Source organism: Ciona intestinalis, unplaced genomic scaffold (assembly GCF_000224145.3).
Source record: "Ciona intestinalis unplaced genomic scaffold, KH HT000184.2, whole genome shotgun sequence".
NCBI lineage: Eukaryota > Metazoa > Chordata > Ascidiacea > Phlebobranchia > Cionidae > Ciona > Ciona intestinalis.
Genome location: NW_004190506.2, coordinates 790,857 through 814,407, shown reverse-complemented (window position 1 = coordinate 814,407; position 23,551 = coordinate 790,857). Strand labels below are relative to the sequence as shown.

Below are 23,551 nucleotides of genomic sequence, written 5' to 3'. Positions count from 1 at the left end.
ACATAGTGAAAAACAAGAGGGTCGAAAAGACGAGGCCACTGGCCCACACACAAATGCGTGCGACGGATTCAGAGCATCACCGGTCACTTGGTGAACGATGAAAGGCAGTATTAAAATGCCCGGCTACTCGGGTGCGCAGTAAAACGTATAGTTTTGTTTGACCTTGCAATTTAAGGTCACTTTACGAGCAGCACTCGCGCACGCAATGGGCAGAGGGAAGGCGGGTCGGCGAAATGCTATACTTCTAATTCTACCTATCCACGTTTGTAGCACTGTAGCTATGCATACATTAACTTCTGTTCTACACACTAGTCAACAAGATAAATGATGCCTCTGCTTCGAAAACTTGGTTATTTCAATCACACTTCGATATACTGGATCACGGTCTCAAAAAAACTATCGTTTCTCTAAAACATCTGAAGCTCAAAATCAATAATATTCTTATGAAAACAAAACTGTCGCGTTGTACATTCGTCAATGGAACTTTTTGTTGACTCAATTATAAAAAAACACCCCCTACTTTAATTGCACAATACCGTGGAGTGTGTTATTCATAATAGCTGTAAACATACACCACACGCAGCGTGGACAGAAGTTGACGAAAAAGGCAAAAAAACTCGTCCGTCGTATTTCGTCACTCCAAATTGGATGAGTGGTATGACGTCACTTTTCCTAGCATATTAAAACTGAGTAGCCACGGGCCAAGATTTAATTTGCTAAGGCGCGTTAACACGCCGGACAACAGTAATCCAGCAGAATAGCCGAACTCCGAACCAAATACGAAAGGCAGAAGCTAACAATTTAGTCGATATTGATTCCCTTCGATTTTTCTTCGGATCCATAACTAAGTTGCGGTAGCTGAGTTTCTTTCTCATCTAAAGTTTCCACTACGACCTGGTATAGTAGACTGGTATCGCAGGCTCATAGACACGAGAGAGACGTGGGATTAAAATCAAGGCGGCTTGATCAGAAACGCTAACGGCAATCTCCGTAATAGCTCACTCGAGATGGGCGTACTCCTCTAGCACCTGCAATTGAGGTCCGGCAATAAACCATTCCGATTTGAAAACCGCTTTAAAGTCGCAAAGCAACCGATTTCATTATAAATCGGAATAGTTGAGCGCTTGAATTTGCTGCACCCTCATAAGCAATTACTCTCTGACGTTTATAACACGCGGAAGCAAGGCTGACTTATTTGACGCAATCAGTAAAACGACCTAATGCATCACTGAGCACCATCGGTACATTTCCGCAACATACGTTTTTAACACAGTCTATGCTATATCTCGTTAAGTGTCCTCTGCGACAGTCTACGGAAACCACACATATTTAACCTTCGAATAAATCGTAAGCTTTGACTGTGACAACGTTCTAATGAATAAAACATACGCTGACTGTCATTGAATCTCGATTGATTTTGTTACTTGGCCCCTGGAGCCAGAAATCTTAAATAACATCATTAACATATCAATAATTCAGGGCTTACAAGTAAATTGACTGCGGTTGGCGGCAGAACGAGGCAGATAAGTAGGACTAACTGACCTGACGCCCTCACTAGCGATGAAGCAAATAACTTGGCGTGGCAAATTGAAGTTTCATTAACGACCTCTGTGATCGACGACGCCTTCCCCGCCTCGCACTGTTAAAATAATATCGAACAGCGCGCTTTGTTTTGACGAAAAGCCGGAGCGAGAAAATCGGCCACGCTCAACTTCTAACAGACGTGTTTAACACTCTATCCTCAAATGAAGCGAAACACGCAAAGTTCACACGCGTAGGTCCCTCCTTGCTATATGAGTATATGGTAATACGTCTCTATTTCATAGAAATGCGCAAACACTTTTAATAGCCAGACGGTAACATGAGCAATGAGAGATAGCGGCAATTGAGGCTGCAGTCAAAGTGGTGGAACCACAGACAGTCACCGCACGAACACCGGGCCAATATATGACAACGCAAGGAAAACAAATCTATTTCTAGTTTTGCTGAACTGCGAGTGGCCGTTGGGGAGCGCAGGTTTGGTAAAAACTAGTCTTGGATTGCAAACGACTCTGCATGCGCCGCGGAAGCTATCAGGGACTAATAATAGTGAAGCGGCAATGCAACAGGCCAGTACTCAGACCGAGTGCGACGCTCGGCGCAAAACGAACGGAAACAATCGACCAACACGAGCTCGCAGTGCGTCAGTGGAGATTGTAAAGAACGACACCGACATACGGCAACCACTATGCTGCTTGTACTGATATACACACTTTCTAAATACTCGAACAAAGGCTCAAGTCGAGGAAACAAAACTAGACCAACGTCTTGGTTTATTATTCATATTAAGCCTACAGAATCTACAATAAGCTTTAATAGTCGACACAAAGAAATAACTACCGCCCTGCTAATTCTACGTACGCTACACCGACTGTACTGTTGGTAATTAAATCACTATTACACGCCATATAAACAACAATAACAAGCGTAAACCCCTAATAACTAACACTACGCCATCATTCAATCATATCCGCTTACAGCTGCTTATACACAGTAGATTCGCGATGCAATTTCTGCTTATGAGAAGCGTTTGGCAGTGCAGCTGTCCGGTTATTGCACTCTATAGCCTAGTGCAGCGAAACGCTTGCGTGTAAATAATACGTGTGGTGCCGTACAAGGCTTCCTGTTGCGATAGAGCTTCTAATCTGTTTACAAATAATTAAACACTGTCATTACATAACTAAAGTCAGAGTACAGTACCATGCCCGGTTTTAGGCATGCATGTGCTATTCATTATGAAAACCTATTACTACCCGGTAAAAAAAGGGGAAAAAATGCATTCGCATCAGTATTAAAGGGCACGTTCGTTTTCTACTAATTCTTCGCGTGCGTGCTAATAGTTTGCTAATATAAAAAAAGCAATGCAATAACTTGGCAAGCACAGAGGGGAAATACGTTCTGAAGCATGACTCACTACTGACAACGTCTTCACGTAAAATATGCATCGTCATATATTAAATACCGAACCACCTAATGACGCACGAAACTAAAAATAAATCTCTTTGCTGCCAAAGTTGTTACATTAAATAACAGTTAAACGAACTCCTATGTAAGAGCTGTTAATCCTGAGGCAGTAACATAAACTGGCTGTCTGCAACATGTAAGAACACGAGCTATGCTTAATGGTGGCGCAGTTGGAGTGAACCAAACTTCGTTAAACGATAGATGTACCTAACCACGTTATCACAGCACGACCGAATTCTGCGTCTCAAGTGAATAAAACTTGACATCCCGAAACGGGACTTGAAAGGGCATAAAGAAGAATGAACGCTGGCAGAGGTTTATTGAGTATGTTTTGTATTGTGTTCAAAGGTGTTTAGAATAGTTAAATGGCGATAATACGCTGTGTTTACTCTGTAATGGTTTATAATAGGGCCGTAAAAGTCCCCGTGGGACGTGGACCGATAACCAAGTTCGTATTTCGTTTCGTTATAAACGTAGATAACCAAGAGTGATTTCGACCTTTGGGAGAACATGTGTAAAAGATACGAATTAACTCTAACCTCGATATTGTATTTACATTCCCACTAAAAGATGATGTAAGCGAAAGTGTACCAAAGTAAAAGTCGGAGATTGAGCGATAGGCGATTAAACGTAGCCATGGGAAAGTTTTGATACTCTCATAACACGACGCAGTTTCCCAACATTTGTGTATCTTGTGTCAGAGATCAGACGTATATCAGAGGGGGAAACATGGAAAATATACCACAGTTCAATGATCTGTGAGCCTCAAGACCTTTGTCTGACACTTACAGACACGCACTGAACAAATAAAAGCGAAAAAGAGTCGAAAACGTTAAGTGCCTCTACTGTAATACAACCACTGTTCAAAATTGATCATTTGATACAAAAATATCAACTTTACAATTCCCACTTTGTGGTATGCTGTTGAATAGAAGTAGAGTGACATAAAGCGTATAATGTGACCACTCTGTAGGTTTAATTGTGCGGTTTTCAGCGTCGGGCGGCTGTATAAGCAACTGAGTAATAGCATTGCTATTGTGTAGGCGTGTTTCGGTTAATTTCGCTGCACTTTCCAACAACAATAGAACGGAAAGCAGCGGTTGAAACACAACGCTGACTGGTCTAAAAAAGCTGCCGCTAAACAAAGACAAAAACAGAAGCTATTTATACGAGAATTTGACATACATTAACAAAGAACCCGACGCTTGGAATATCCCTATGAACTATGTTAGAATACTATGCTCTGAACGCAAATATTGTTCCTAAGAATCCTACAAAAGAAAACACTCCACAAACAACAATTACCGCCTACATCGCAGTCACCGGGCTCAAAAGCTACTTAAAAATACGACAGATAATTGATCATTTGTCACTAAATAGCCAACAATTAAATATAACCGACCTTCCTCATCTAATTGTCTGCTGCTTATCCCGAATTTCAATTCCGCTAGTTGCTTCACTTTGACCTAATGAATGAAAATATGCCATTCGTTTTAATGCGGATTATATAAACAAATTAAAGGTATGTAAAGAATGTACAAATACCAAAAGTTTTGAATGAATTTACATTTAACATACAAAACTAATTATCGCTGTTCTCCTAAAGTTCAATATTCGTTTTACACTTTTTTTCTAGAAAAAAACATATTCCGGATTGACGTTCTGTATATATACCTTCGGTTTGTTCTTTGTGCTGTTGCGCATTTTTTCTAGAAAACTCATTTTCCGAGTGAGAAGCTTCTTGCTTGCGGGTTTAGGGGGAACAGGGGGTGGGTGCTGGGAGTTTCCTTTATCCGAGAAGGGAGCAGGGCTGACGTATGAAAACGTTTTAATTGGAAAGTCAGGTTAAGAGTTAGAGGTCAGAAGAGACAGAACGAAAGTTAGTGACTACCACCCAAAAACTGTTACTAAAACACGGTGCAAAGAACTGCTTAGTTAAGGTAAGTGAATAGGAATAAACAAAAGTGAATGGGAATAAACAAAGACGTGTGGACATGCATTTGTCATAAGACATGTAGCATCAAACACGGCACACCGAGATGCATGCATGACTCACGCAGACAGAAACTCAGCTAAGGTGAGTTGTGGATTCGGGAGGTCGAACCGTTGTGAGTTTATCGGTTCCGGGTCGTCCGGCTCACTGCACGGAGCCAGCGGAGAAGAAAAGATAAATTAGTGGAGGTTTGGACGTTAGATGGAGGTTAACTACATAGCAGGTGATGTGTATGAACTCTACGTTTGTATATGGATGGATGAAAATGACCGTACAGTGATATTATGACAAATGAAAATGTGTAAAATCATGACGCGCCGATGAAAAATTGTAAATTGAAACAAAAGTTTGTTTAATAATTCAGTCAAAAGATTGCGTATAATTATCAGTATATTGCTATATAAATATTTACGTACTCGTGTTTCCGAAGCACCTCCTTCAGTGCTAGCATTGAACTCCGGTGTTCGCTGAATCGCCGAAGAAAGGAATTAAAAAGAAATTACATTGAAGTCACTGCACCCATTATAATTATGGTACACACATGTGGGGAAATAAAGACAGTGGTTTGTGCTGCGTGTTTTAATTGGTATACGGTTCATATCTTACTGCGGGGGAAGATGGGACACCTTAGCAAACAATATCCAAATATCCTGATCGTTTTTTTAAACAACTAACAACGGTCTGTGGAAGTCGTGAGGATACAGTTTTATAATTCTTTAAACGTTTCTTATTTACTACCAAAAAGGACGATAAAATACAATGAAAAGGTGTCTCATCCCCCCCAACGACCCTAACCACTATATATATATGTGTGTTGATCATGTGTTGATAAAATGGTGTTTCGATGGTTGACATTATATGTACTTGCTTATGGAATAATGAAGAACGTTAAAACCAAACACCAATGTTAAATGAAATAGCAGCTACATTATACGGGACTACAAGTTAAAAGTTATATTTTCCATCAACTAACATAGCATTCAATACAAGGGCAGGTAATTATAGGCCTTCCTTGGGGTATAAGTTTTGACCTGTAGTCCCCTATGAGGTGCACAAACACAGCATGTATGGTAGGGTGGGGAAAACGAGGCACTTTTAGAACATAATATCCAAATATCCTGAAAGTGTTTTAAACAATAGGATTTCTAACTCTTTGAATATTCTTTGTATACTACCAAATGGGATGAGATAGGAGATAACATATTAAAAAAGTCTCCTATCTTCCCCCACCCTAATATACCAATAAAAGCACCGATTCTAATTCGGTTTAATTGCATGAAACGAGTTATATGAAGTATCTACGCTAACCACAGCAGCCGTTTATTGCGTTATTGCGCCACCTTACGTTCAAGCATAAGAGCAGCTTGTAATATAGTAAGCATGCACACGCAGCAGTTGCTACTTACTCGGTAATGATGCCTTCAGCGATGGTGAAACGACGATCTAAATATATTGGCTTGTATAGGTATTAATAAGTAACACATGTAGTTAAAAACATATGTATATATGTATAATTTTTATTTAAATGTAATCCATAAATAATCTTTGTATCTTTTTTTCTAAATAAAACATTTTTTAAAGCTGATCAAGAAATGATCTATACGGCATATCTGACTTCATCGCGGGCCATTATTTTTCTATCTATAAAAGTTACAATGGTTTAGTTAACATAGTTTTACCTGGTGGCTTCCCCATATCCCCAAGTCCATCAACGTTATTGCTGTTGTTTTCGGAGATGCTTTTTGGTCGTTGTTTGATCGGCTGCAAGATTGATGAAAAATATTGTTTTTAAGTAAAATGTTACTTAACTACTTCTACTACCAAGCATGACGTAAAAAGTATTTTTCAAACCCCTATTTAGTATAAAAAAACGTCCCGCATACCGTTCGAGAAGACTTTGCCATGATTTTAAACTGTTAACATACTTATTGTATATTAACTTCAACTCACCACTTTTAATGAAGTATCACTTTGTAACGGTTGAGCTGTGGATAAAGGTAATGACCGTGAATTACATTAATATATATTAGGTTGGGGTAAGATGGTTTAATGTATAAGATTGTACAAGCAGTTAACATATGTTATTCATGCTAAGTATACGAGAGTCACTAGTAAGCTGTGTATGAGGTTAGTGAACGATAGCCAATGTTTTTACAATCCATTATCTTCCCAATTGGTAGTAAAGAAAGAGCATTTAAAAAATATATAACGGTATCCTCACGACGTTAAAAGGTGGTTATTAATTGCTAAAAAAATCGAAAACTATCACACAACATAATGAACGATTTAAACAGCAATTATTTTTTAACATAAGAAACCGTATACCGTTTGATAAAATTTATCTATAGTATAAAAACGTGTACCGTGTAACTAAGTGTAAAAGACCCATTGCAATGCAAATGGCTTAGGTTACGGTTAAAGAAGTTATGCATGCGATGCGTTATGATAAATAATCGTTAGTGTAAGTTGTACCTTGAGTGACTGTTACTGAAGGAGCGACGACGGAAAACATCGTCATATTATTCTTCTCTGCTCGTCGTACTACGGTGGGCGACACCATGGACGTTGGGGGCTGATTGAATAAATATTGTTGTAAAAGGATGAATAATAACCAAGGTTTTTATGCGAATTCAGATGACAGTTATAAAAAAAATGGCAGACTATATTTTGTTGTTGAATGCACAAAACAGATACTCTTGCATGTTACAATTCAATCATCTTTTTTTATAAACAGCGTAGTAGTTCTAGTAAATTTAAAGCTATACAATTCGTATCCAGCATATATCCACGCAGTGTAAAGACATACTGTAATACCTATATGTTGCTTGGGATAAAAAAACGTAATTACAACGTAAATGATAAAATAGCTAATATAATACCTACGCATTTGGACGTGTAAAGTTACATTAAAACGTGGGGAATTACATTAACAGTGAAAATGTCAGTATTAAGTATGTGTTGCTTAGGGCAAATAACGTAATATTAACGTAAATTATAAAACAAGTAATATATAATATCTACGTAATTTGAAATTGGAAACGAAAAATAGATTGAAAATCAGTGAAAATTACATCCACATTTTAGCTCTACTCAGGAAGATATAACCGTTTGGAAATCGACACTAAGATTTTAATCTGTCAGACTTAAGCTGTGAAAGCAACCTGTTCGTTTAGTTGCGGTGTATAGATCTACCACAAGTATAAAATAGCATCTTCGTGACTAAGACAGCTAAACAGCGACAAACAAAAAGTAGGAGAAAATAAACTTACAATTGTTGAACATAAAATATATTCCTATATGGCTACATATGATATAAACCCGCTACATTATTTATAAAGAAAGAGAACTCACTTCTGTTTCTTCGGCCTTGCTTAGTTCTTCGTTAGAGTCGTGCTGAAAACTGAATCTGAAACGAAAATTAAATATTTGTTTAAAGAAAAACGTCAAGAGACAATTTAAAACAAAACTAAAATACCAAAAGAGTTTCTTGTATACGTCTTACAACTCACATATTCGGAATGTGTAAAAAAAATTGCCAAGTTTTTAACTTAAATTAAGCGTATAATAAACAGTACACATAAAAACAAACTATTTAATTTTACCTTCTTTGGAGCCCTGGTGACGTCACATCCTGATCCGGAAGACTTTCCGATGAATGCCAACTATGTCTTCTGTGGAGACCTGAGGGTGACGGGAGATCTTCTGTTGCTTCTACATCCTGTAACGCAGGTATACGGGTAAGTTAAAGTAAGATTTTAATGACTTTCTGTGTGAGTCACACAGATTGCGATGCTATACATCAATACGTTCGTGAGATATGCAAAGGTCGCCTTTGTTTATGGGAAGCTGCTCAATTTAAAAGCTTTTGTGGGTTTTCGAAATGGAAATTCGTAAAATTACGATTTTTAGAAATAAATAAAAATTGTATTACGATTTTTTTAAATAAATTTAAAATTGTATTATCCGACCTGGGGTTCCAGGAATTCCTCAGCTATACCAGGAGGTAGAGCTCGTCGATTTCTTGGCATCACTGGGGTGGGAGGAGCGTAGACGTCATCCAATGTTTCATCTGGAATATGTATGTAAATGAATAAATGAAGGAATATAGCTATAGCTTTATCCTCGCGTGGCCGAAAAACGACAGTCGTTATAACACGGTGGTCGTACAACTCATGCCAGCTTAGGAGTTACCATGTATGTTACTTTATGCGTGATTATATTATGTATTAATGTGACAGATGCGATGGTATAAGAACGGCTGGGTTATATTGCCTGTGGTTTTCTGTGTTTACATTCGTCTACTGTATTAAAACCACGAACAAATTGCCGTGGAAAACGCCTAGAGAGATAATGTAATAACTTGCGGCAAGGCCGGACGTAAGTGTGGCTTCTGAGACGTGTTACGAATGATATTAGATGTAGAGGTATTACCGCGCGTTGTATAACGAATTGAGGTCACATTAACCGATGTGGAAACCAGTTTTATGTAAACACCATTTTACCGAGATCTTGGGTGTCAGGAATTGAATAGAACGTGGGTTAAATCAAGACGGCAAAGCTTTTTGAATTAGCTCTACTTTACGAGCAACTAACAATGAAGGCCGAGTCACATTCACACTGTGGAACCAATATAAAGGTGTTGTGGCTATCCGGTGGCACACAAGTGCTGCTCATAAAGAACCGTTCGTGGGCCAGTGGCCTAGCGGTCTATATTTCCGCAGCGGAGTTTCGGTTCTAAAGCGTGGGCCGCTTGAATGAATCTGCTGTGTGTACACAGGGTCAAATGGAGATAGAGCGACGCGAATTAAAAGCTGGGCGGCAGGGACAAAGGTGAACGAGGAAAGAACGAGGTGCGACGAGACGAAGCAACCAGCCATAAAGCGAGCAAGATGAGCTCTCCCGGCGAAGCGGTTGGGGCCTGAATAATTAATATTATGTAAAAGAAAAACGGGATGCGTTTGCAGGGGTGGTCTAGCAGGGTAAAAGTGCTACTAACAGCTGGACATGAGTATAAACTGTTTAAACACATGAGCAAATTGCGTACATACAGAAAACTGTGTAAACTGTGTTTTACATACTATTCTGTATAGTTTACACCATATATAGACGTTTCAAAACACAATGCCAAATTCCAGTTTTTTTCCTATTTGTCCAAATAGCAACTTGATACACTGACTGACGTTGATACAATTATGAATTATACGAACATTGTTTAAGGTAAACATACAAATAAAAGCTAACCATTTATATTTAAATTTTCTTATTCTGTGTGCATTGGTGGTAAAAGCTAAATAAAGCTTAAATATTTAAATTTTATCATATTGGAAAAAATTTAAAGTGAAAGTATAATACGGCTTAGTTCATAAATGTAGGCACCTCATGGGAAGGGTAATAAATGCATTGAATTTAATTTTATGACCTTCATCTGTTAAACTATAGTGAAGCAGTAAAGACTTCTTGTACATTTATTTAAGCTGTATTCAAATTGATTTCAATTCTACTGATAGTGTGTATATTTATATCCACAGCACAGACCAATCCAATGTTTTGACTAGACTATAAGAAGGTACACACACTAAAGCAAGCAAAAGTATAAGTACAAGGTACAATAAGGTATGGCCAATATAATAACCCATCAAAGCATTGAGACATAGCAATTAAGTCTTTATACGTAATTACACATTGGTGCTTACCTCCTACAAGTGCTGAGTGCTCTTGTGCTAAATCAGGACACGAGTTGCTTAGTCGTGCTACATCGTTTGGTCCTGCCTGTATATTATAATACACGTTAACAACAACATATTGTTTAAAACAGGGAATCCAAAACATTTTTGCTTCTAACTTAGTTGGTTCTCCTAAAAATGCGATTCTTACAGTTAATACTATATACATGTATGCAATAATTTGTGTAAAATTTATATACTCTGTGAGACCCCAGAAGTTTGTTAAGACCTTAGTTTTTTAAGCTTTTGTTTCAAACATATTGTTTAAATGACTTACATGTCTCAGTCGTTCAATATCTTTATGACGCAAGTATTGAATTTCTTCACTGATCTCCTGCAAGTGTTTTAAGTTTCCAGCTGCAAATAAAACACAGCTGTTGAAATATTGTGGGCATATTTGAGGACAAACATGTAAGACCGTAATATAGGGCACAGCAAGTAAAACTGTGCCTCAAAACACACAGTACCTTGCTCCGAATAGTTAACAGATTTGACTATTAAAAGATGACAATAAATCTAAACTAAACTTTGCTTAAACTAAAGCCCTAAAACACACAGAAAGTTTTAAATAGTTAGTACTTGGACCACGTTTTGCAGACATTTTTTTGATTTGCAGTCAATCAATAAAACATGACAATGGATCTAAACTTACCAAGAACCTCATTACTACTGGTGCTCTCTAACTCCCTTGTTCTGTGCGTATCCTTTAATTTTTGCCGATAATCCGGTTCAAAGCTAGGTGGGAACAAAGAATCTGGCGAAGCGAACTCAGAATCGTAGCTCTCGCTATGAAACATGGACTGTGTACGAGAGGACGGACTTTCTTCTAATGCCTCATCCCAAGTTGAATTCATATTGTATCGTAATGGAAGACTGCTCGACGGCGGGAGAGAGGTTGCAGTAAGAGCCTCAATTTCCTTTTCTAAGTTTTGATTAAAATGTAAATAAAATGGTGTGATGTTTTGCAATGATACTTTATTGTTATTTACCCTAATAAAGACAACCTGTATGGGATGTCAAAAATGGGTCGCAAATAAATGCCACCAGAGTCATTTTACAAACAAGTGTAATATGACTTATAGCAGCAACTATATATATATATGACAGGATGACATCATAAAGGTTTTATTACTATTTTTACAGAAACCTAACACACAAGGAAAAACAGGAAATATAAAACTATTTCAGAATAACAAAGCATTGGTATAATTTCAACAATTTGAAAAACATGTGTAAATACTATGTTAACAAGACCGTATTGTAACTTAAGGTTCTTAGAAAAATCTTTAACAGCCATGTTGTAATACCATACATGAAATATGTTTAAGAAATTCTAAAGTGGTTATTTATAGCGAATTAACTCATACATTACCTATAGGGGGCCAGGTATCCAGATAAGGATGTGAAGAAGTAGATATGGTTCCAAAACTATGTTGTTTTAGCACTGTGGTTGGTCCTATTTGTTCTTTGCTTTCCCACCGAATTACACCATGTGCGTGCGGACTGTAAAGTTGGAATGTTTGGTCAATTTTGCGGGCATTTTAGGTAATGAATATATAATATTAGAATGCAGGATGGCAATTGTATCCATTTGCTAAAACCAACTAAAACTTTACACCTATTTGTTGTTTAACTTTTTTCTCTGTACTTCAACAAAATTAGGAAAATTTGATACATTTTTGTGTTTACCGCTAAATCAGTAAAAATTAGACACCCATGACAACTTGAAATATTCTGTGGGAGTAAATGAGAATTGATGATAGTTTGCAAGGTTATAAGACCGTTTTAAACTTAGCATTCTATGGGTTGTCCTTTACTAAAAAGCTGTTTTTAATGTTTGGAACCAAACTAAAACTTGCAAACAATAAATTCAAAAAGGGACTTTTTATAGTTAATAGGACTATCTGTTAGTCTGTGTGTAGCTAGCCCATTTGTGGATGCCAACGGTATTTCTGATTTGACAAAGCGAAAGAAAATGTTCAAGGCACGTACACACAAACAGGTCGGTGGAAGGTGATTGAATATAATGTGGCACAAAAGAATTCCGCAGACAATGGTTTAAAGGCCACTCATTGAACCTTACAGTTTTCAAGAGCACTTACTCTCCACTGTGATTGCATGGGGTGAAAAAGTTACAACTTAATTTTACTGTAGGAATGATAAATTTAGCTGGACTTTAATACTACATTGCTACATGTAGTATTTGCACTCTTTTTTTTCCCTGAGCAGTAAGATGAAAAATGGCAAAAAATAATTTTTTAAAATCTTTTTTTCAACAGGCTATGCTCAATACCAAATAACAGAGGAATGATTACACTTCACTTGTGTGCAGTGAAGCATGCAACTTTTAACAACCAACTGGCTAGAGAACGAAGCAACTGCCACTAATGTTTAGGAATGGCACATTTTGGCTGCTACAATTACTCTAGGGAGTCTTGAGAAGCAATAACACATATACATGGCAACCACAATAGAATATGTTTCTTTAAGAAATTTTGTAAAAAAAAAGAGATTTGTAAAATGTAGATTTTGCAAAATACATTTTGTATCTTTACAGCATAACAGTTCAGGTGATATTCATATTAGATTTAAACCAATTCATTTTGTCAATATACAGACATCAAAATGGAATGTGGAAATGGAAACATGAATTGCGAGTCCTATTAGCTTGTAAAGGCGACAAATATTTCCTCTATTGCGCTGTTAATCACGAAATGTAAGCCTGGGGCAAGCATCGTCTGGAGTGGGAGACACTCAATCACTCAAACTACATATACACAGATGGGCTTTCGTTTCTACATGTTGTATTTATTGCGAGCGAACCAGTAACCGCAACCATACCGTTCAAATGCGTTTTAAACATTATTAAATACAGAAACTTATTAATTTCAAATGGGTGAAAGCATAGGGATGATCCAGTAATACATTGTAAGTTTTACAGCACTGGTGTATCTTGAATATATAGTGAAAAGTTTAATCTTATTGAAAAAGTCTAAATAAACAAAGCACCTGAGATTGAAGTTCATTCATACATCATTATAACATTATGTATTCGCTACTTGCTGCAAAGGCTTAAACTATGACATCTACAAATCGCTAAAATCAAACTGTTTTTCACCTAAGCTGCTGTATTATCTAACTACAAACACATAGCATAAAGTAGATTGTATCAGCCAAGCATAAGTCATTCGCAGATAAAGAGTAATAGCTTTTCCTACCTTTTGCTATCTCTGTTCCCACTTATCACCTCACCACTAAATCTCACTCAATACATTTCCAACTAATCCAAGTACAGAGAGTAGTTCTAACTTGGCAAAGTCATAATACAAGGTCAAGTTAGTCACGCTACACAAATAGACAAGGGAAAACTAAATCCTTTACCAAAAACTAAAAAAAAATATTACTAGACCTTCCGTGATATCACTATAGACTTGTATCAAAATAATCAAAAAATTAAATATTGAAAGGTAAATAAAGTTCAGGCATAATTTACATATTATACGACAAATAACATAGCACTTAATTAGTTATAAGAAGCTTGTATCAATATAATCGAAAAATAAAATATCGGGAGTTAAATGAAAGTTCTCACATGCACAACTTACATCATATATTAAGCAAATAGCACAACACTTACTCTGTTATAAGATCAGCAAGTCCCTCAAATCCTCGCTCCCTAGCAATCGATTCTGCAAGTTCGTTGTGTCTATTCCTCAACGCCAAACACTCCTGTGCTCCGTTTTTTTCCAGAAGAAGAGTAACGAAGGTGGATAAACCAAGACGAGCGGCGAAATGAAAAAGGGTTTCACGCGGAATCAGTTCATCTGTCATAAAATTTTAAAGAACGGTTATTTATAAGAGGTTATAAAATAAATTATACCATAATATCCCTAGCTGGAAAATCCAGTCGTAAACAATGTTGCCTCATTAAAAACAATTGACAGCATAAAAATTTATTGACAGTTTGATATGAAAATCAATGAACAGTAAATAATGCTGTTGTTTGTGCGTACCGTGGTCACCAAGCAGGTTCCAATCCAAGGGTAGAATTAGATGTTGGAAGGCACTGGTAAGCCTTTCATCTAAGGTAGAAAAATCCTCTTGTTCCAATGAAAAGTTGGGTCCTTGTATGTAATCCCAATCTTCTAAGCTTTCCAGTTTATGCACACTACAATCAATAAGTAAGTAAAGGATTAATCTTAAAAGGAGTGCTGCTGTGAAAATAAAAAGGATTCAAAATATATAGAAAGAAAATACAATAAAATATGTAATTATAAATATATACTAGGTTGGTAACAGGCCAACTCATGCCTAATTCCGTAGCGTGCCTCGCAGTAAAATCTCAGCCAAATCAGTCCTTACATAACATAAATCATTACATAAGTCAAAAATGTTTCACTGTACCTGGCAGCCAAGTAGCGAGCAAGATAACAGGTTTGATCAAGGTAATAAGTAAATCGCTCGCTTGCAATGGTATCCCCTTCACCAGAGGGTAGTTGAATATACACAGATACTTCTACTTCTTCTGGTGGCTCATGATCTGAAGGAACAGATTAAAAACTTATTTGGCAAATTTAAACTTATTATTACACCTTTCAAAACTTTTACTGCTACACGACTAAAACTTTGGTTATATAAAAAATGAATTGGTTTGTTAAAGATTAAAGAGGAACTGTACATTATTACAAAGGGAAGAGAAATGGACTTTTTTTTATATTGTAACAGCCTAAATAAGCAAATAAAAATTACAATTGATGCAACAATGAAAATTATTGAAATAAAATGTAAAAAAAACTCAATAGGCCTCAATTTTCTTCACTTAAATCCTTTTAAACCTTTGCAATAAATATATAAAATGTACATTCAATTTTAACAGCCCTTTCAATCCCAACCTCACTACAGATATAAATAATATCTATACTGACTAATTCATATTTTGGTCTGGCTCAAACAAATATGTGCTTTTCTAATCAAGCAAACATTGGCCCATATATTAACTAGCCAATATTCACATTCTCTATTACCAATACCAAGGACCTTCCTCTGCCAAAGATCAATCGCTCTGTTAGCCGGAATTGACTGCCATGTGACAAGATGTGTGTCCACTCAATTGATGTTTACTTAACAAACACTAACTGATGAACCATCGCGTAAACATGCATATAATACACTTTAGGTTTATGGGTATTTCCTGCACCACACACATAAATATAATAGTACTTTTATGTTCTGTTGTACACCACTGTTAAATAAGGCTAATGCAATTTTCATTGTAAAGTCGGGTTATTAAAACTTTGCTGCTGAAATATGAAATGAATCGTAATGTAAAGTAAACAATAAAACCGTGCAGATAGTTCAAATACATCTGCCTTGTAAAACTATGTTTCTTTAGTTGCATTTAACAACATAGGCCGACTGACAAAACACAAAATGCATATGAAAACTACTGCAACATATATAGGCAGATTACTTCAGCAGAACTGAAAGTCTTTCTGTTATGGCTGTAAACCTCACTGACATCTCATCTGAAGTAATTAATGTTTAATAGGAACCTAAGTGTTTGGCAATTTAATAATTGAAAAAGTCAATAACCTTTTCTGTTTCCGAAATAAACATCCACATGAGGAGAGAACTTTTACTCTTACAGTTTCCGTTATCTTAAACAAATAGAGCTCAGCCCCGGTGGTACATAAGCTTTATACAAGGTAATCTAACTTAATACACCGCTACACGAACTGCACTGACACAAGAGAATGGTGTGCCACTTGGAGACAATTGAAGAGACATTGTCTCCTAGGTACACCTGCCACAGGGTAAGCAGCAACACAAAAGAAGATGTTTTTAACACACACAACTAATAAGATGATAAAGTCTCATGTTCACCAGGAGGTTGGGTAAGATGACGAGAATAAGACAAAAATAGAAGCATGAATTTGAGAATCAAATATTTAAGTAATCCTCTGGTTACTTTAATTTACCAATTGGCTTAACGAATTTAACTTTCAGAAACTATTCCTTTAGCAACAATGCAGAAATTTTATTATAAAGTAATTGAAATCATACTAAAACTATACACAATATTAATAGCCTATATAGTGTAGGTTAAGGTGACTTGTTAACAATTGGGTTAACGGATTTATCTCTGGAAAAATATTTATTTTGCAACAATGGTTAACAGAAAAATGCAGAAACTTTATTATAAAGTAATTGTGAATACACTAAACCTACGCCTAATATCAAAATATAAATTTTACATACCAAATTAGCCTCTTAGAATTAACTGTGTCAATACTAGCTTTTAACAACAACCTATGAAACATAACAAACAACTTTCTGTCTATAGAAAAAAAATGTCACCCAAAGGAAAGAATATATAATAGATTGCCACATCATATGAAACATCTCACTTCAAGCATGCACTTAAGAGGAATACACTTCATCTAGTAATAAGTTTACTACATCAGTTTCAACTGCCTACTTACACATTGGAGTTCAGCATAAGAGCGGTAATAGTAAATTTAAAACAACCTCATTGCTAATATCGATATGCCTACTAAAATATTTATTTTTCTGCTATCTAGATACTACACTTACTGTAAAAAAACAAAAAATGAACTTTCTTTTAAACTAAGCTGTGAGAGTAAAGTTTCCGGAAAAAAACATGCCTGGTTCCGGTACAATGAGAAATCAGGAAAATATTTACATTATTAGACCACTATTTTTTCTATAAGAAATTAGGCATTGATATTGGTTTGGTGCAAGATTGTCCAAAAACATCAATCAATACAAACAGGTTTACCTGGTATAACTGCATGGAAAGCATTGTCTTCAACAGAGACCCTAGCTTCAGTTAGCTGTCGTTGCTTGCTGCCCTTAAAGATGGCAAATGCACGAATATTCTCAGGTAAAACATAATCTTCAGGTAGAAATGCGACTATAAGACCACCTCCCTAATGAAAACGATATCAGTTAAGAAATTAAACATACCAAACTATAATCCCAACATTTAAACTTTTTAAAAACTTTTAGACAAGTCCAATATAGGTGAAATAATGTGTAAAATGTAATTTAAACTTACGTAAACAGGTGCTAAAGTAGGAAGAAGCTCCATCTTAATTGTTCGATTATTCATTGAATTGATCAAAGCATAATTGACAATATTGCTACGCTTGCTTTGCTGCTTAACGGTGTCTAAAAAAGTTAAAGTATGTATACTTTCAAAATGCGCTAAAGCTACTCTACGTCACGCATACAAATACAATGAAAGTTTAAAATTTATGTTGGGGAATACTAAGTACTATACGAAGCGTAGCAACTTCAAGCTGAATCGTACATCATAGACATCCCGTGAAGAATTCATGTATAAACCTTCGGTGGTTTTGAACCTTCACAAAGTTCTTTGTACGTTTCGTTATCAAGAATAGTTGAGGAGACAGCAAATATGCCTTTGACATACGATGTATTGACAAATGTTAAACAAATATTAAGTTATTCTTTAATATATCGCAGAATAACGTGGATAAACTGGCAATGTTTATTGCTATTCAGCGTTTTAAAATCTGCAGGAATTTAAAAATGTTTACAGGTTAAAATCAGATTTTTAACTTTAACAAATCATATCAATTGAAGCTTTTTATTAGTTAAAAACATAACTTAAAATGTGTTAGTTTAATAATAAAGTTTATTCCTAAAGCTTTATAACATACAAGTGGTCCCCGATTTAAACGCGAAAATGTATATGATATCTATAGTCTGGTTTTAACTTTAACGTTTAAGTTGTTGTAACCTTTAAACAGACTAAATTTGTAAAAAAATATGCAAAATAAATGAAATTTCATACATATCTCCAGATACATACTGCTATTATGTAAACGATACATACAAAACACACAAAATAAATTATTTCCCATAATATTTTGGTGTGATTTGCTGTTACGCAAACCGAAATGTTAAAGTACCTATTTATTATATAAATCTGCAGCAAACTTTAATTTGGACTTGCTGTTTCCTACTTCCCGGATAAGTTTGGTTTGTTTTTATTGACAAGGATTTGTTATTGTTGTGAACTGCAAAACTTAGGCATTAGTACAAATTTAGGGAAACTAATATACTATTTATAGCAATATAATAACATCGCGTTAGCTGCCGTGTCAATCCAACTGCGCATATTATGGCAAGTGATAAGAATTCGACCAGATACGACACGCTAGAAAATCTTCGCAAAGAAGCGGAACAGCTACGCAAAAAGTTGCAAGCAGATCGAAGGAATTTAAATGATGCCGAATGTGAGTTGCTGTTTATATTTGTTGTTAGTTTAACTCATATCCTATAATAAAGACTTCGGGCAACTGTTTGTTTACTTTTTTAAAGTACATTTGTTATACATATGTCACATTTACGGTTTAAAGTAATGGACAAAGTTAAGACGATATTTGTAACATGTTTTTAGGTGCAATATTTATAACTAAAGTTAAAACTTTAAATGTTTGCTTCCAAAAACAGTGTTTGTTATGGGGAAAAAGGCAGGAGGTTCACCATCCATTCAAGTGAGATGCCGTCGTATACTTAAAGGACATACTGGCAAAGTACTGGACATGGATTGGTCTCTTGATAAACGTAGAATTGTCAGTTCATCACAGGTAATACAAACAAGCATATGTTACTGTCTCATTAAAAAAATGACCTTTTGGGGGCAAATTCTGACAAGCCAATTTCTCGTAAAAAAGCATTGTAATTTTCAATTTGAGGTTTTAGTAGTTAGCATTGCTATTTTATTGATAAAAGATTGTTTAAATATGAAATCACTCCTGTTTATTTTGACGTTACATTTTACTTCTTACAGGATGGAAAAATCTTAGTTTGGGATGGATTCACTACAAATAAGGCAAGTTTCCTCATTAAGTTTTAATTGTACTTCCTACGGGTCAATACTTAACTGGATTAACTAAACTTGGTTTTCTAACAGGAGCAAGCAATTAGCCTTCCAACCACATGGGTCAATGCTTGTGCTTACGCTCCTTCTGGAGGCTCCATTGCTTGCGGGTAAGCTCATGCATTATTAACTGATTGGGAATGATAAACATACTTCAAGGTTGGATAAACTGGCACAAGCAAATACTTGGACTAGTTTTATATATATATAGACTTTGTTCTCCTTGTGGTAGAGGCCTAAACACCAAAAATGGGATAACAAAAATTGAACCTTTTAATGCAGAGAAAAGATTTAGGCAGTTTAATGCAGAGCAACTTTCTTTTACAGTGGCTTGGATAACAAATGTTCCGTGTTCCCATTAAATTCTTCTTCTAATTCATCAACGCTGTCAGTAAGCAACAAACAAAACCCAGTGTCATCTGGACCTGCAGACACTGGGGCAGGAACTATTATGCAACAAAGAAAAGTGGTTGCTATGCACACAAGTTACATATCTGCATGCACTTTTACCCATTCAGATTACCAGGTACATTGCCAAAATTTTATTTGTTTTACTAACGCATCACTTGCATTTAACAAATAGGCCATGGGTGCTGCATAGTTGTGTATGCATTCTACACAAAATATGAAATTTTAATTGTAAAAAATGAATTATTCAGTAATAGGTTGAGATATCTCTATTTTTCCAACCCAGATCTTAACAGCTTCAGGAGATAGCACATGCGCGTTATGGGATGTGGAAAGTGGACAATTATTACAGAGTTTCCACGGTCATCAATCTGATGTAATGGATGCAGCATTGTCGCCATGTGAGACTGGGAACTTGTTTATATCAGGGGTAGGTTGCAACAAAAACAAAACAAATTTCTTATTCTTTTTTTTCCATAATCATATTAACTTTTTTTTCTTTTTAATTAGGTTATCAAGAAATATTAAAAATTGAAAAGACAGGATATATATCGACAAAACAACAGTTGTTAAAACACGCTTATAAACAAATTTACATTTAATTGGAAGAAAATAATGTTATAAAAACAGAGCTAAATATGTTTTGTAATGTGTCATTGGTTCTGCTATAGTTATTTGTAAATTGTATTCAAAAAATAGACTTTTTGTATATGTAACCATAAGCAGGTCTTTTAACCCTTTTGTGGTTGGGACTATAATGAAAAAATATATAAATATTTTGATATTGTTGCAGGGTTGTGACAAGAATGCTTGTGTATGGGACATGAGAACTGCAAAGTGTATTCAATCCTTTCAAACACATAACTCTGACATCAACACAGTCAAGTATGCTATGTACATCTATATATAGTTTCATGAATCTAACTTATTTTAATATATCTTCAGGTGGTTTCCTACTGGTGAAGCTTTTGCAACAGGTTCTGATGACGGCACGGTAAATGAATAATATTGTTTCAATTTTTCTTATATAGCCTATATAAATAAAGTATGTTCTCAACCAAATTTTACATGTTTTCAGTAACCATAAAACTCTAATAAAATTTACAAAGTAACAAGTAAAGACTTGATGCGTAAATGTTTAAACAATAAGCAGTTTTATACATATCATTCACATGAGGTTTCATCTGCTTAGTAGCTATTCGATTATTACATTTGTTTCTGCATAACAACATCGATATAGTTATCTTCAAAATTTGTTGCGAATTTGGATTAAAACAGCTTTTAAGCGGAAATCTTAATTGATTTTATTTATTTTTCAGATTAAAATGTATGACTTGCGCGCCGACCGTGAGATAGCTTGTTATGAACGACCAAATGTCTTGTTTGGAGTAAATTCTGTGGATTTCTCTGTCAGTGGTAAGACAACATCACCAGCTGCATGTGTTTGTTATTTTATTTTTTTCTTTGTGGGAGGGGTCTTAAAGCCAATGCGCCTTGGGAACAGATTTAGGCTACAGTTGGCCCATTGTCTCAACATAGGCAAACCTTTAACAGAGAACGTTAAACGATTTTTTACAATGAGTATCTTTTATTTACAATGACCATGAGTATTTTTTTTTCTATTAAATAAGAAAAAATTAAAGGAGAAAAAAACATTGAGTATATTTCAGGTCGGATTGTACTTGGTGGTTACAATGACTACCTCGTGCATGTGTGGGACACGATTACCGGGGAGAAGCTGACAGCGTTGTTCGGCCACGAAAATCGTATCAGCTGCTTAAAGATGTCTCCTGATGGCACAAGCTTCTGTACTGGAAGTTGGGATACAACTTTAAGAGTAAGAATCACTTTTTAACATGTTTTACATAAAATTAGCTTTAAAACAAAAGCACACATGTATATCTGTAATAAACTCCACCAATCTGACCCTGATCTGGTGGTCATAGAATTGAACAATTCTTGTCCAACCAATTGATATAAGAGATATATATTTCGAATAAATGGCTTTGTCAGTGCAATGATTATTTCGTAGACTTTACACAGGTAGATTAATACACATGTATATTGGCGTATGAAAAAAATAGAATTTTTTTCTTAATTTTTTTTCAGTTTTTAAAGAAACGTGTCTCTAAATTGTAATTCACTACCTCCCTGATTGCTTGCCATTCAGTTAATCCTTATGTAATATTAAAGATTGTAATCTCCCTTATCCTCATTCATTGATTCTTTCATATTGATTAAAATTTAAAACCGAGTCTTTCCTTTACAGATATGGGCCTAAGTCCAAACCTGCCATAGATACATGAAAGACAAACTGTTGCTTCAATTTTTGTCACCAATTAATCAAAGGTAGACCATTTTCTTTACGTTGTTTCGAATGTTTCCCAGTGTTCACTGTGGTTGAAAGATATTGCGTACTGACAGTACAGTGACTACACAATCTCTACCACCTTTATTTTCAACTCTTGCCAGTGTCAGTGTACCAGTATACCACTTGTAGTTAACTCGAGCATGAGATTACATTTTTTTTCAAAGTCTAAAGCCCACTGCTAAATCATCTTCAATTTTCATTAAAATTTTACGATTTTTTATCTATCCTCAGATACAGGAACCTTTTTTTTGATTCCTTACTGTTTTTGCTGTCTTCTTATCAAAATGTTGCGTAAATACATTATCCCTTTGTTTTTTATGTTGTGCAACGCCATTTTTTATGTTGTGTACCACTATTCGAGTAGGGGTATACCTTTTCAAGACTATTTTTCAAATGTTTAATCAGTTGTTTACTTTATATGATAATTATAATCTTTTCTGTCATAGCAACAGTTTTTTCTAAGCAACATAAAAACAACACTAAATACGTAACTTATAACTAAAGTAAAACTGACACTAAATCTCAATTTATCCCCCACTTGTATTTTTCCGTCCGTCTTGATTTAATTCCAAACCAATGTAAAAGCTGATATCGCCTGGGCTTGCCAACCACATAAAGGACTTTGCACCCATACACCATAACCCAGTAACCTTCAACAAGCTTACACAGCATTAAGTTGCTCCAAAAATCAAAGCTTGCCGTTTTATACGTTGTACTGAGTTCTATTATTTATTTTGTCGTTTGTTCCGTTTATATTGGCTATGTATAATTAGCAAGGTAAAGATTCCTTTGTTAAAAAATCGCTTATTATTGTAACTTGCCCGTCTATGCCACGTCAGGTGAACATGATTTAATGGACCTAGTTCCTTTCTAAATTACACAAGGTTTTTCTACGTTCAGCACATTGCAGAAGTGTTACTGAGCACACACATGGCGTTTCGTGATATCTTGTGTTCGTGTTTTTATTTGTGGGTATCATCAAGCTTTGTTCCCGTGCAATATATACTCACCACATTCACCGATTAGCGATCTCTTTGAGCGTCAATAAAATCAGCGATTAAATTTGTTCTCTGAATCAAAAAACTAAGATATCAAGTTATCTAGATTGGTTTGAGTCGCAG

The 23,551-nt window shown here is 35.6% G+C and overlaps 2 protein-coding genes across 6 annotated transcripts in view; one reads left to right on the top strand and one right to left on the bottom strand.

The window, feature by feature from the left end:
* Window positions 1-17,945, bottom strand: part of LOC100175494 (rho guanine nucleotide exchange factor 28-like) — a 40,269-nt gene extending 22,324 nt beyond the window's left edge. Inside the window, exons 1-20 of one of the 4 annotated variants that reach the window (XM_018816413.2) lie at window positions 17,798-17,945; window positions 17,519-17,669; window positions 15,124-15,259; window positions 14,733-14,887; window positions 14,357-14,543; window positions 12,092-12,222; window positions 11,372-11,641; window positions 10,997-11,076; window positions 10,690-10,765; window positions 8,965-9,065; window positions 8,599-8,714; window positions 8,348-8,402; window positions 7,469-7,568; window positions 6,947-6,981; window positions 6,676-6,757; window positions 6,403-6,439; window positions 5,413-5,463; window positions 5,060-5,143; window positions 4,678-4,813; window positions 4,406-4,469 (exon numbers count right to left, since the gene is read on the bottom strand). In XM_018816413.2, coding sequence (XP_018671958.1) covers window positions 4,406-4,469; window positions 4,678-4,813; window positions 5,060-5,143; window positions 5,413-5,463; window positions 6,403-6,439; window positions 6,676-6,757; window positions 6,947-6,981; window positions 7,469-7,568; window positions 8,348-8,402; window positions 8,599-8,714; window positions 8,965-9,065; window positions 10,690-10,765; window positions 10,997-11,076; window positions 11,372-11,641; window positions 12,092-12,222; window positions 14,357-14,543; window positions 14,733-14,887; window positions 15,124-15,259; window positions 17,519-17,669; window positions 17,798-17,851 — 2,101 coding nt within the window. In that variant the 5' untranslated portion in view covers window positions 17,852-17,945. The remainder of the gene's footprint in view (window positions 1-4,405; window positions 4,470-4,677; window positions 4,814-5,059; window positions 5,144-5,412; window positions 5,464-6,402; window positions 6,440-6,675; window positions 6,758-6,946; window positions 6,982-7,468; window positions 7,569-8,347; window positions 8,403-8,598; window positions 8,715-8,964; window positions 9,066-10,689; window positions 10,766-10,996; window positions 11,077-11,371; window positions 11,642-12,091; window positions 12,223-14,356; window positions 14,544-14,732; window positions 14,888-15,123; window positions 15,260-17,518; window positions 17,670-17,797) is intronic. The other 3 variants (XM_018816415.2, XM_018816414.2, XM_009863625.3) reach the window with 3 other exon arrangements.
* Window positions 17,946-18,709: 764 nt separating this feature from the next.
* On the top strand, window positions 18,710-23,492 carry LOC100185742 (guanine nucleotide-binding protein subunit beta-5). Of its 2 annotated transcripts, XM_002126500.5 has the most exons (11): window positions 18,710-19,004; window positions 19,222-19,358; window positions 19,562-19,603; window positions 19,685-19,761; window positions 19,979-20,177; window positions 20,346-20,489; window positions 20,853-20,944; window positions 21,005-21,053; window positions 21,379-21,475; window positions 21,730-21,896; window positions 22,329-23,492. In XM_002126500.5, the coding sequence occupies exons 1-11, from the start codon at window positions 18,890-18,892 to the stop codon at window positions 22,338-22,340; spliced, it is 1,131 nt and encodes a 376-aa protein (XP_002126536.1). In that variant the 5' UTR covers window positions 18,710-18,889; the 3' UTR covers window positions 22,341-23,492. The 2 variants fall into 2 exon arrangements, 1 of the variants encoding a protein (XP_002126536.1); XR_001975246.2 differs by having other exon boundaries at window positions 21,379-21,896.
* Window positions 23,493-23,551: the final 59 nt, after the last annotated feature.